This window comes from Bombus bifarius, unplaced genomic scaffold, assembly GCF_011952205.1.
Source record: "Bombus bifarius isolate JDL3187 unplaced genomic scaffold, Bbif_JDL3187 scf7180000007992, whole genome shotgun sequence".
Classification (NCBI taxonomy): domain Eukaryota; kingdom Metazoa; phylum Arthropoda; class Insecta; order Hymenoptera; family Apidae; genus Bombus; species Bombus bifarius.
Window position 1 is genome coordinate 3,071,801 of NW_022884373.1, and position 14,170 is coordinate 3,085,970.

The 14,170-nt window shown below is 35.9% G+C and overlaps 1 protein-coding gene across 4 annotated transcripts; it reads right to left on the bottom strand.

Moving 5' to 3' along the window:
- Positions 1-2,757: 2,757 nt before the first annotated feature.
- LOC117205571 (nicotinamide/nicotinic acid mononucleotide adenylyltransferase 3) lies at positions 2,758-12,026 on the bottom strand. 4 transcript variants are annotated; one of them, XM_033444116.1, is made up of 6 exons: positions 11,693-12,026; positions 10,922-11,331; positions 10,736-10,837; positions 10,496-10,662; positions 9,001-9,367; positions 2,927-3,101 (listed from the first exon to the last, which is right to left on the bottom strand). In XM_033444116.1, the coding sequence occupies exons 1-6, from the start codon at positions 12,009-12,011 to the stop codon at positions 3,072-3,074; spliced, it is 1,395 nt and encodes a 464-aa protein (XP_033300007.1). In that variant the 5' UTR covers positions 12,012-12,026; the 3' UTR covers positions 2,927-3,071. The 4 variants fall into 4 exon arrangements, with proteins under 4 accessions (XP_033300008.1, XP_033300007.1, XP_033300009.1 ...); XM_033444118.1 differs by lacking the exon at positions 9,001-9,367 and adding an exon at positions 9,369-9,408; XM_033444117.1 differs by lacking the exon at positions 9,001-9,367 and having other exon boundaries at positions 2,758-3,100.
- Positions 12,027-14,170: the final 2,144 nt, after the last annotated feature.

Below are 14,170 nucleotides of genomic sequence, written 5' to 3' on the forward strand. Positions count from 1 at the left end.
ATATGTATGTAGATGGATACTCGGACGATTGATACAATTCTCGATAAGTAGCAGTAAAATTCTTTTTCAGCCTATCAAGAATTGCTTCGAGCAACTTTGCCGGATGATTTAAAATTTTAATTACTCGTTAAGAATTCATTAGACTCTTTTTATAAGACATCGAGCTTCGTCAACTTTTAATTATACTCCGCCTGGACTTTTAACAAGTCGTTAATTTTTTTGCCATTGTAATTGCTGCATGTAAATAGATTATTTACCGTAACTAATTCAAATCTTTCCATTTCTCATCATCAAACAATCTGCAACTTCAGAATCATTTTAAAACCTCTATCTCCGTATAAATTTTGTTTCAGCTTAAATTTGAGAAGAAAAGAAATATGCAAATCTGTTGGAGTGCAAAGTTCAAATTGTAGTAAGAGCTGAAATAGAAAAAATAATTAAAATTCGACGAATTGTTTCTTTGGTTTTCTTTGGTAGTAGTTAGGAAACAAAGTTTCTCAAAAAATATAACAATAATCCAAGCCCGTCGAAGTTCGTTTGCGTTTCTTCAGTTTCAAACATTTTTTTCTCTCTCATTCATCCTCTCATCCTTCCTCTCTTGCCAACGTATATAAAATATGTATCGATTATTTTGATTTCTCCTTATAAACTCGCCCTCGTAACCGCGAGATACTAATTTGGAAGTTTCGCGGCCGATAAGATCATCTATACTCTGCGAAACCATAGAAAAATGCTAATCGTATGGATCAATCGTTTTACGATCTAACTTCGATCTTTCCGCCTCGCATTATTTTAAAATAAATCATTACGTCAACGAACGCGCTGTAAAGAACAAAATTTGTAATACAAGATTCGTGTAACATTCGAATATACAAAATGTCCTCTGTGATTAATGGTACGGCCAGGAAGAGGATGATTCTACATAAAAAATAATTCGAAAATCAGCCACTTCATGGTGGTACCAATTCGTAAAATGCGTTCTTCGATATTTCGATCTAGACGTAGAATTAAAAAATCATCGTCCAATTGACACTGTAGCTTTTAATTTACATATGTTGCCACGTGCTCGCATGACCATTGACATCGTTTCGAAACGACACTTGCAAATTGACCGCATCAAGTACCAAAGCATAAGTCGTTTCCATCGTCATGTCATTAAATCGAAATAACGCACCGCCAAAGTTAATACGCAACATCCACAGCGGCTAGGATTGTCGCGGATATTGCAAAATTATAACTGTAGCCATAATAGTAGACACGCAACCTGTGAGATACGAGTAAAATGACGCTATTGTAAGAAAGTAGCAGCGTTGTATGTAATGAAAATAGTATACAAACGGATCCTTAATGATTGTAATGATCTTGATTCACGGAAACTGTTTAATAGCCTGTAACGTAAGATAGTATAGTCTTTTTCTAAGCTTCAATGCAGATAATAATTTAACAAAGGTTTGAAAGTTTAATGCTGACAGAAGCAGTTCTATGATTAGCTGGGTTAAATTATTTTTCCCTTCAGCCTACTTCCGTTTCTGTAAGTTCCCATAAAAGTGGAAATCATAATCTGTTACAATTGGTAACGTGCCAGTATCAAACAGAGTTTCTATTTTTTTTCTTTTTTTTAAATATTTGAATACATGCCTTTCGACAAGCTTCTGAATTCTTGTGAAATTTTAACGATAAAGAAGATGATGTCATGCGAAATTTAATTGGTAACACGACCTGTCCGTGAATTTCTGAATAAATTGTTTATATGACGTAACTTTGTTTACAATGATCGTACGAGTTGACACCATTTTCTCTAACATTAATAGTGCAAAAAGATGTATCAAATTCTAACGTTGAAAAATACGGTCCGAGTACAAAAGAACGGAATCAAAAAACTTTTCTTTTCTTTTTAAAACAAGCAGTGCTGGGGAAATAATGTTCGAACAGAGAAACATTCCAATTGATCAGCGATCATAACGTTAGCAACAATAAGGTCCTCGCTAGGAGTCATACTTTGTATGGTAATTTTAATGATATAGTGTAAATACTTGCTGCAGCGCTAAAATAAATGAATACTAACCACTAGAATTGGCAAAAGAATATAAAATATACATAGGCATACGTATATTTTTTTACGTTTTCTTCTTTTTTCAGGCTTATCTTAATAACAACACTATATTACACGCTTTATGATCTCTCAATGTTGTACTTCAAAAAAGCAATTCCAATTACAGCACATCTTCTCAAGTGTTTGCATCTTATATCAAAACAGGTACAAGTTCTTGCTTTTTAATATTTAAAAAATATAAGAGAAACTTATAAGAGAAATTTCCTATCCTTATATAACCCCTAAGATTTTTAGAGTTCTCTCCTATTTGCATAATATAAAAACAACAGATAGTACAAACGAAATAAATAATAGCTCTTCATAAAGAATTGACAAATAGAAGTAAAACAGTTAATCATACATTATTATAAAAATTCTCATAAAATAAACGATCGTACAATAAACAAAACCTTTCCTCCTAAGTGGTGTCCAATCCTAAACATTTCCAATTGTTATAGTACATTGGTTTATACTAAAGAAAAAACCTTAGGTATTTCGGAAAGTTCATAACAATTTCTTACGATCGACGTTAAGTTCCACTGTTCTTCAATTTCGCCAGAAACTTTCCAAAGAACCCAACAAAAGGAAAAGATGGATTCCTTCGTTCCATTCGCTCGTAAAGAATTTCAATTGAGAAAAAGAATCGACATTCGTAAGATCTACAATTCTCAAGTGATTCGTAAGGGTTTGACCAAACCTCCCCAGCACTGCGATAAACGGAAATCCTAGTCGCGGCTGGTCGCGCAACCGATCAGGACGTTCTCGCGCATACTAAAGCTCTGAATGTTCTCGTAGGCGTGTACGTTCTTGTTGTTGTTGATGTAGCTGTTGATGTTGTTGCTGTTAGCCGTGCTACTAACGCGACTGGCGCCGTTACTACCGCGATTGTTAGTAGCAGTATTAGTACGTTTAGCAGTAAGGCAGGGGCCGCATCGGATTGGCATGGGTCGAGCAGCAACGAGACAGTCAATTATCTGTCTTACAGTAGGCATGCAGGTTTTGCTGTACCCTGGAAAACACATATCACATGCTCCATCAGAACCGAACCACACATCGACTTCTATCACGCCATCGGGGGTTTATTTCGCTTGTCTCGTCTTCCTTTTTACGATGATCTTTGCGCGGCGACCACCGTTTTCGAATTTTGGCCAAAAATTGAGAAAGAGACGTTTCCGTCGAACACGATTCCTATACACCGACACGTATAAATTTGATGAAATTTGGCATCCATCGCGATTTGATTAAAGGAAAATCTAAAAAGAGGGCTCGGGCGTATTTCAGTAACGATCGAATAAAGATCTATAGATTTGGAGCGGAGTGCTGTAACGTGACACGTGGATTTTCTGAAACTCGAAATCGATCGAACGCTGGTTTAGCTAAGGAAGATACGAGAAGAGAGTTTGGAGAGATCTTTTAATAATCGCGGAACAGCGGATATGTATATTGGAGTTGCAGATATGAAGAATCTTCTTTGTTTTTGGAATAGGGACTTAGACGAATGTAAAATATGGACCTGTGATGGAAGACAAAATTACGACAGTTTGATTTCGTGACTCAAGTGTCGGGATCTTTGATCTTCGTCCTTCCTTTCCTATTGATCAAGGAAGATTAATTTCTAGATTCTTATGGAAATTATATTTCTTTTATTTCTCTAGATCGTCTTTGCCTCTTTTTAGATCACCCTCGCGTTTTCGACATGATAGCGTTAACAAGTGACATTAACGTTAACGTATCGCGAGATCTCTTAAGTAATAGTGAATATCACGCTTAATCTGTAACGTTACTTAAAAATACTAGCAATACCGAATGCTTAATATATGATAGGATTATTTAAAAAATTGAACAGTAATACTGATCTGTACACAGTCAAATTGTACGCTTTCTTCTCTTTCTTCAATTTTTCAGGGAACACTTCACGGTACAAGTACGAATGAGAGAAACGGTTTAGACAACGAAGATTTTTATTCGACAAGCGATTGCATGATAGAAGTCGTGATGGCCAAACACATTTCACATGTCTCACGAAATAATCGAAAAATACAGACAACAAAGAAACGAACGATACAGGAATAGAAAAAAGAAGCGGAATTGGTCCAAAAAGATACAAGGGTGGCCTAGAGCCGTTTAGTCGCACTTAGGAAGCACTTTTACATGAATTTTAAACAATGAATACCGTCAGCTTGAGCATATTTCTCGCCACCTTCGTCTATCTACGTTACTATACAAATAACAAGAGCGGAACAACAGTTTGCTCGAAAGGGGAGGGGGGATGTGTAAAAGAATTAGGCTTGCGCATCAAGACTAAAGAAAAAGAACAGGGCTGTGATAGAAGGGAGGATGATGGTGTGTATGTTCGAGAACAAAACAATTTGTCCTTATCGACTAAGAAAAAAAGAATGAAACAAAATGTAAAAAAGTATCGCATCTCGCAAAATCATTCGCAGACACGATGCACCTTGACAATGGCTCGCCAAAATAGGCGCGATTGCTGGCAGAAGAATGGAAAATTAGGCACTATGAAAATACAGATAATACGCCTAAGAAGCTCAGCCATTATATCAAACAACGATTCGTTTCCATTGCACCTAAGCGTATTTAAAATCGAGTCTTGAGACTCTCGTTAACGATTAATCTGAGCAAACGTTTGATAATAAAAATCTTGTAAAAGAAAGAAAGAAGGAGAGAGAAAAAAAAGTATCGATCGTAAAAGGAAAGATATTTGTCAGAGATTTCTCTGTATATTCATCTCCTTCCAAGAACGATTTCATCACAGTTAGATGCAGTGGAGTGGTTGATCAATATTTGGAAAAAATATTCGCTAAAAGACAGCAATTACGATCGCTGGATGGATTTCTCTAAGCGAGACTTACGACAAAAAGAGAGGCGCATGACACCGTGCATACAGGATACAAAAAGATACGAAAGAGAGAGATTGACTTAAAAAAAAAGAGAAAAAAAATAGAAATACGAATATACGCATAAAAATTACGCATTATGCTCGATGAGCGACAGTGACGGAATCGAGGGACGTTCCTCGTTCTCTCTCCCTTCTCGATCTCCCTTTGAATCGCTTTTGTTGAAAAAATATCAACGATTTCAAACTATCATACACAGAGCGTTCGAAAGAGTAAAAAACACGATGTCTAAAAAGATATTAAAAGACAATTGGCACGTTCTCAATAAAAATTATTTGGCAGAGGTGTAATGTATGTATGTATGTGTAAACCGTAATCAATTAATTAATTGTTATATCGTCAGATTCGTCGCGCAGAAAGGCAGTCACTAAATTCGCGAATAATTCATTCTCGTGAAATTTCGTATTCCAAATTTCGTATTCCTCTTTATCGTTTCATCTGACCCCCTTTTTTTTTTCTTTTGATCCCTTTCTTCCTTTGCACACGACGAAAGGTAAACTGAGATCAGCGGGTTCCATTAGAAGCGACATTAATTAATCACGGCCTCCCCGATCGATGTACCGCAGCCCATCGTAACGCATCGCTTACGTAGTTTATATGTATAGAATACTTTATGGTTAATCGAAACCATTCTTTATTCTCTTCGTATAATATTGACGAGTTAATTGTAGGATTGTCTCGATAATTTACTGTTCTCGATGCTCGTGCGTTGTCCAGAACTCATTTCTCTTCCACAATAGTTTGTAATCTTCCTTTTATTTCCTATTTATTTGAAATTTATCGAGCTTTTTTCGTTAATATTTCCTTCCAACGCACGCGACAACGAAACACCCCGTGATTCATTTAATTTGTTTAATCACGCTCAACAGCAGCGACTGTTAGTTCAGTTCGTTATAACGCAATAATAATAATGTACATATATAATATCGTTTTCTCTGGTTGTATTCCTATCCTAAAGGAGTTCTCCCAAGGCCTGTGTACTCTTGTATGCATATCGTTTTAGAACTCTTTTCCTTCTATTCACGACGAACAACGTGCGGCTTAACAATGTCACGCTTTGAGATCTTGCTCCATTTTCTCACTCTTTTTATGCAATATTTTTTTGGCGGATTTTCGTAAAGAGTCTCGGTCGCGTGAACATCATCGTTATTAATTAAATAGAATCTGTGATTAGGATCAAATCTCGTAACATTTGGCGTTTCTCTTTCTCTCGGAAAAGAATCTCTTTCCCGAGTTATAAATATATAATATGTATATGTATATATATATATATTTCTTTTTCTTCTTTCTTCTTTATATAGATACGTATATTCGTTAACTAAGTTTCTATTATAATGTGAAAAATCTTGTATCTGTTGAAGACGATATATCGGTCAGAATTATCACAAGAGAGTCGATAAGTCTGCATCCTAAGGTTTGCAGTTAGCCTAACAAGAGTTCAAACTAATTTGTGTCGTGTATAATAATAATATATGTATATATTTCTTGCAACATTTTTCTTTAACTAACGTGAGCGATTTCCTTCGAACAAATTACGTTCCTTCAAATTCGTTGAATTTTTATATCGTCATTCTAATTTTATTATAGTGCGGTTTCCTTTTCGCTAATTATCTTAATTCCATGCTTGGTCAGGATCATCTTTACAGTTTCGTTATCCCTGACTTTAGGCTTCTCTATCCAGTTTATGTCATCTTGCGTCTCGTCCTCCCTTCCTAAACTTTCCACCAGAGAATCCAAATTATCCGTGGACGAATCCACGTATCGAACATTGTCCGCCGATCTCTGCAACGATTTGCACCTTCTGGAGCTTCTAGAAGCGCGTATGTTATCCGCTGAGCCGATCAGCTTGCTGTTCTTAGGCCTCAGAACTTTGTCATTGTTTCTGGAAGATGTTCTGGCTGATTGAAGATTATCCACCGAGGAATAACGTCTCTTATCTTGAGAAACGTTGACAGGATCCTCGGCTGGTTTTTTTCTAAATAACGATCCCTTGCGATTCATGCGCCTGGAATTACTAGACAGGATAGCCAACTCGTCTTTAGGAATAAAATATTTATCGCGCGATTTCTTTTTAATAACAGCCGAATCGGAGATATTGAAAGACTTGGAAAATTGTATTTCGCTTATTTGATCGCTAAACTTTCGATCGTCCAACGACTCTGGTCCGCTCTGGAACCCACAGTTCTCGATCTCGAAGCTGTCATCGTCCAGAGACGGATTAGTCGCGATACTGTCGCCGATTCTGGAACTGTTCTTAGGAAGACTTCTCGAGGAAGACTCGAACGCCCGACTATGAGTCAAATCTCTTGGATCCCTGGTAGAGTACGATCTTGGCTCCTGGTCGGGGTTGAAAGTGGCAGAGATCTCGTTGCAGATCTCACAAACCTCGCATAGCTGATCGCAGTCGGTCGCGGAGGAAATGAATTTTCGATCCAAGGTGTCAGTCGACTCTTGCAGATTCCAAGAACTACAAATATCGCATTCCGTAGAATCTTCGTCGACGATGGAACTGCAATTGGAACGCAGGATTATTTCTTCCGTTCCCATTATCTCTTCCGTCCTTAAAGACAACTCGTTCACGTAGCAGCAGGCAGAGCAGAATTCGTCGGTTTGCATGTCTAGTTCGTTCGCCGTGATCAGCTGAGACGTACTGTCCGCTTTGGAAGGATCTTCGTAACACACTTCCTGGATCTTCTTAATGGATTCGCAGCTCTTCGATTTCTTCGAGAACGTTTCCTCAGTCTTCGATCTCCTTCTAGAAATCGTCCTCGAATCGTTCGTGGCGATCACCGAATCGAGACTTCCTTTTAATGATGCGTCATATCGTTTCACTTTCTTGGTTCTCTCATCGCTGATCATGGACTCGTAAATCTTCGATCGAGATTTGCTTTCTCTTTTAGGGCTCTTTGATCTCGACGAAGAAGCATTCGAGACAGTCTTATAGAACGTTTCTTCCGATTGCGTGCCCGAGTCGACGCTCTTTTCTATTGATTCGCTCTCTTTCACTCTTTTCTCGTCACTTTCATTATGTATTCTCATCTGACCGTTCTTTGTCTTCCTGGGACTCTTGCGCGCGTTCACCACTGACTTCACATACTTACCATCTATCTCTAGGCTTACGTCCCTCTTCGAGGACTTGTCATCTAAGGCCAACGAGTCATCGGAGGCTTCTCTCACGATCTCCGTTCCATCATCGACTATCTCTTGTATCTTTACGGTGCTCTCTTCGCTAATGGACGACGGAACAGGCGACTGCACCAAAAGACTCAATTTATCGATACTTCCATCCGACTCGCCTTTGTATATCGTGATCTCGCCTTTACCCTGTACCCCGTTCTCTTCAACAATCAACGTCGTACCTTCCTTGTCGAAAGGATTATGAATCATCGCGCTAACTAACACTAACACCTGCGTGTTTGAGCATCGAACGCTATCGTTAGGAAAGCCGTCCTGATCGCAAACCTCGTCGCTTCTCCTTGGATCAGGGTATTGTTTTTTGCGCGATAGACTTTCCTGCTGACTCTCTATAGAGTCGTTCGATCGTTGTTTACCTAACCAAGAATCTTTATGCTTGTCTTGGACTTCGTCTTCGACCGTGTCGTCCAAGCCGTACCGCGTGAGCCTGTAGTCCTCCTTGTCCACGCTAAAGTCGGATAAGGCGCCTTCGTGGCGTCCTCCACCACTGTCCATAGCGGACATCGTCGAGGACGAGACAGTCGAAGATGAAATCGACGATCTAGCTTCGCGATTCATGACTCTACTTCCTCCTGATTCTACATCAATGACGTCATACTGGACTCGAAGTCTGTTACTAGTCTCTGACGATTTAGCTACGCTATTTTTCGCCTCGATTGACGGCTTCGTATTAAGTTTGACGAGATTCTCGCGTTTCGACGAGGTGGCGACACCCGGGGACACCTCTTCCAATTGACTCGATCGGGGCTGTACCCTGACCACCTTCCTAACCTTCCTATCATCGTCAACGAAACCTACCTCGTCGAGGATCTGCGACTCGCCGGTTTCGGTGGCGATGATCTGTTTCGCGAGACCTGGATACGCGGCCTTCGCGGTCGTTATATGTTTGGCGTTGCCGTTCTCGGCAACGAGAGCGCTAATGAATTTCTCGCGCGCCTCCTCGAGGCCACCGCAGCTGGCGTGACGGGAGGTCACGCAAGCCATGTTTGTTGCGTTCTGGATATTCTTACGCAGAACGGTATCAGGCACATCGATGGATATAATTTCGATCGGACTCGGGGAGTCCATGGTAACGTCGCTAGGCGACGGCGTGAGAAAGGTGCTTTGATACTTGGAATCAATGGTCAAGTAATTATTCGCATTGGGCGAGGTCAGTTCCAACTTACTTCAGTGTCCAAGTAGATTGGCAGCGTGAAAAACAAGACACTATTTTTTATATGGTCTTCGTTAACTCGATGCTTGGTAGAAGTCCGATTCAGGGAAAAGTTGTTCCACTAATTTTTTGTATCGAACTACATCTTGGCAATGAGATATTTATGTCACATTTATGTAAATTCGTTATTTAATTTTCTTGTTTAATTATGTTCTGAATGGTAAAGGGAATTGAATGAAGCAAGGAAAATTACCTTTATCCGTGAATCGATACTTTCCCCACCGTTAGCAAATTGAATACAATTTAAATTAAATAAAAAAAAAAATGCAGTTGCTAAAATTTATTTGTAATTACAGTCGAGTTACTAGGAAATAGATCTGATTAGATTTACATAATAAATAAAAAATTCTTAGACTAGACTAATATATTGCTGCATATTGTTTATACAAGATGTGTTAACCCTTTTAACACTCAATAAGTTCTTTTCAGAATTGTTTGGCACCTGTTGCTTTATGAGTATTTATCGAATAAACAATTCGAAAAATTTATAAGAATACAGTATTTTTAGTGTTGAAATATTTTTATCGACTAGATCTAATATCTAATTCTAAGTTACATTATATCGTCCATGTATGTTTGGTAATCATATGTATCTTGTGAAAAATACATTATTACATTTTCGTATAAAATAAATCTATATACTACCAATTATTTTTTTAACATTCTTTATATTATGTATAAAATATTTTAAAAACTACTTTGTAGAAAACAAAAATTCCATATATCCTTTCTTATTCAATATTCAAATATTTATATATTTAAAAACCAATATATTGATTATTATAATCCATCTTATGTTATGCATTCATGTTATTGAGTAATAACAGGGTTAAATTTTAATTATAAAATATACAACTGTGTATGTGTATGACTGTACAACAACTTTACAACATCTTAGATCAACCAATTCTGTATGTTCTAAACTCACCAACTATGAGGAATATGAATGCTATAAAAATATATTCTTTTCGTACAAAATACATAAAAATAAATTTCTGTTTAAATCTACTGGAAGACATACTATTAAGTTCCCACTAGTTAAGTGAACTATTGTTTCAGTGAAATTATGTTTAAACTCACATTGTCGATGTTGTTGACTTTGCATCATAAATTCCTTGCTTATAGACATAATCAATCACAGAATCTTGTACGAGATACCTGACACTCTCACCTCGTTTCAATGCTCTCCTTATTCTAGTTGAGCTAACTTCATTTGGAATCCATTCAGTTACTATATATATATTGTGCTGTATAGAAATTAATTATAAGAATACTAGGTTGATGTAAAAGATATATAACAATTGTTGATAAGACAATTACCATATACTTGGAAAGAATATCTGAATCATATATGAACTTATTTGGATTAGAACCTTCCCTTGTAATAACTACCAGACCATATTCTCCAACAATTGCATCGATCTGCAAATATAAAATTATAAAAACTTTCTTTAATTATCAAAACATTATAAATAGCAAAATAAGATAAATAAAAGTGTTACTTACGTCTTCTTCAGCCCAAAGATCATAAGTTCCAAAACTTTCTAATAGATCAGCACCGCACAATAATTTAATTTGAATTGGAGTGTGATCAGAACTATTTTTTACATTTTCTGGAATCCATTCCAGATCCTCCGTTGATACATTATGTTTAACATTAGTCCAGTCAAATACCACAGAGTTCAACAAATTTTGATGGTACTGTAAACTTAGTCTAGTCTTTGTCCAACCATTCTGTCTAGTTTCCCAAGTGCTAAGTCGAATCCATTCGCTGTTTTGTAAAGCTAATCTTAGCATAGCACATCTGTGCGTTGCGTTTGCCAGTTCTTTCTTAGCATATGCATCATGTACAGGAGATATAACACCGCCAATCACAATATGCGTTCCCATTCTGTGAAGATGATCTCTGGCAATTTCTGTAAATTTCCAATAAAAGGTTACTACATTATCAAAAGAAAATCACATTTAATATTTCAATTGTGAAACAATTTCTACGAAAGATAGAATTGTATGAATAATTTGAACTTGTTTATTAATACAAAATTTTATTTGCAAATCTGATTAAAACTTCATATCCTAAATAATTCTTATTTGTGAACGTTGACAACACCAATTCGGATTGTTTACACAGTGTTATCTTAACAATGTTCTGATTCGTTCAAATAATCAACAAATCTTAAATGTCGTAAAATTCGTCTACTATATTGTACACGAATTGAAGAATTTTGTGTTTATATGAAGGCTCGATATTGATTATAAGGAATGACATATATGTACCAAACATTCTTAAATGCATATTGGTTGGAGGGTTATAACTGCCACACGACATAAGAATAACACGCGTTGGTGCCATTTTTTCTTCTTTTGTCTCGCAGCATGTGATGACAGCACGTTTACTTGACTGCTGGAACTCTCTTCTTGTAATTTTATATAACCAGGACACGGAACATTTAGATTGAATAATAGTACGAGATAAATCGTTACACGAGACACCGTAACATCCAACCACACTGTACGGACTGCACACTGGCTGATGTTTCAGCCATATTTGAGACGGTGCTACTACAGGAGTCAATTGAGATATTGTTTTCAACATGATCGTCTTAAATAATCTTTAAAATTTGTCAACTTTTACATATTGCATAATCTTTATATTTTATCAGTTTTTATATAAGCCAGCAACTACTGTAGTCAATGAGGAGATTTCGAAACGATAGTCAATTATTAATTTGATGCACGTCGAAATATCACCCTGTCTTTTCAAGAGGCTCTTCGAAACGATCTACTGTATTGACTTAATAGAGTAAATAATTTGTATCGATATCCTAATTTATCTATATCAAGATGTTTATCAATCTATTTATTACTTAAAGAAACCAACACAAACAGACTTTAGGCATATAGAAAGTTTTAAATCTACGAAAATTATATGTAAGTATTAGTAATAAATAACTTTAGAAGGTTAAATAATTTTTCTATATAGAAATAATAGACCTAAAATAATTTATTGGGCTATTGGAATGTTTGATGCTAACAAGAATTGTGCTAATATAGTGTAAAAACAATAATTACTTAATAATGCAAATGATATTGAATGTTTAATTTTCAATTACGTGTTCCTAAATCATTATACATATTTAAACATACATAGGTTATAAAATGGTATCGTAAATTTTATATCATAAACGTGGAGAGCTTTTTGACATATAATTATTATTTATTGAGTATTGTATTAATTTCAATATCTTTCTCCTTCCCTAATATTGTCATGCGTAACCAATACTGATTAACAATTAAATTAATAACATAGGAGCATATCATGTGTAATAGTTTATCTTTTCTAGCTAATTAATAATTCTTGCTGATATTATATTTTATTAATAATTTGTAACATATTATATGAGTTTTACAATATATTATGAATATAATACATTTCTTAACTTCTATTTATTGAGGAATTACCTTTATTTGATTCAAGTATTCAGTAAAATATATGGCGCGAGAACATTTCGAAGGCGCCAAAGTACAATCGATATTATCGATGTCTGCGATACATTGGAGGGACAGCTTCAGAATGATCAAAGAATTGAATGTGCGATTCACCGTATCGTCAGAAAACTTTTGAGTACGTATTTTTACCTTTTTTTTTTGCATGTTATATGAAAGTAATAGCATTTTTATTGTTAATACATTGTTACTTTATTATCCGTTCATAACGAAATGTAACATAAATGTGGACTATTTCTTTCTTTATTTGAAATCAATATGTTAACCGCGTAATAAATTCACTAAAACTTAAAATCTTATAGAGTTGACTTTTTGAATTCTGGAACATTCTAATTGTATTAAATTTCCTAACAGATTCCTTGTGTGATATATGTACATCGTTCAACTGAGACTATTATGAATGTATCTTCAGCATGAGTCAGCAACGTCAGTAATATTAGCGGCAGAAAGGTGTTCTTGATTATTCTGCGATAGGTGAATCGTAAATTTTCCACGCCAAGAAATTACGGCTTGGCAAAGTTGGCTATGAGATTGAATAATTGTAAAACGCTTTCTAAACGAAATATCTACGAGACAATATCAATCTTTGAAGAATTGTTCGATAATTTTTTTTCTTAGCAACAAAATAATATAAAAACAGTTCAATTACCATTTACTGGTGTCTAAATGGTAAGTTAATAAGTATTTATTACGCCATCCGTACATTTCAGTATTATAATATATAGGACATACACCAACAGTCCATAAAATATGCAGAAAGACCATAATACTATTCTGATAGTCGAATTGAACTCCTTGTTCGGTTGCCGTTCTCTGCTCTTTTCCCGTGGTGTCTGAATATGAATTGCAAAATAAGATAAACGCAAATATCGAATAGAAATATTTTGATATAATCGATGAAGTTTATTGTTAAAGTATATAATTTCCCATATTATATACGATAATGATAGTAATCGTGGCTATACCACTGACTATATGTTCTCGGTTGACCTATTCTACTTTGACGAAGTGACGGAAATCATGGGAAGGATAGGTACACGTCCCTTGTATACCCCTTCCACTGATGGATTTAGTAGTAGAGGATGCGTTAAGCGAGACACTGTTTACTTATTCTCATTCTGTCAACTACCCAGAATAGTTTTTTATTTTATGTGCTTTTCAGCGAAATCATATTTTTCAAAATTTTCATTTATATTATTGTTACGTGGGATTTACTTCAAAGAGTATTTCCATTTAAATTCTAAAATA

Excerpts from the sequence above, each read along its gene's own strand:
- LOC117205571 (XM_033444115.1), bottom strand. The coding sequence starts at position 12,011 with ATGTTGAAAACAATATCTCAATTGACTCCTGTAGTAGCACCGTCTCAA. Across the intron at positions 11,332-11,692 it reads TATGCATTTAAGAATGTTTG|AAATTGCCAGAGATCATCTT; the intron begins GTACATATATGT and ends GGAAATTTACAG. Across the intron at positions 10,838-10,921 it reads ATCTTTGGGCTGAAGAAGAC|ATCGATGCAATTGTTGGAGA; the intron begins GTAAGTAACACT and ends TTATATTTGCAG.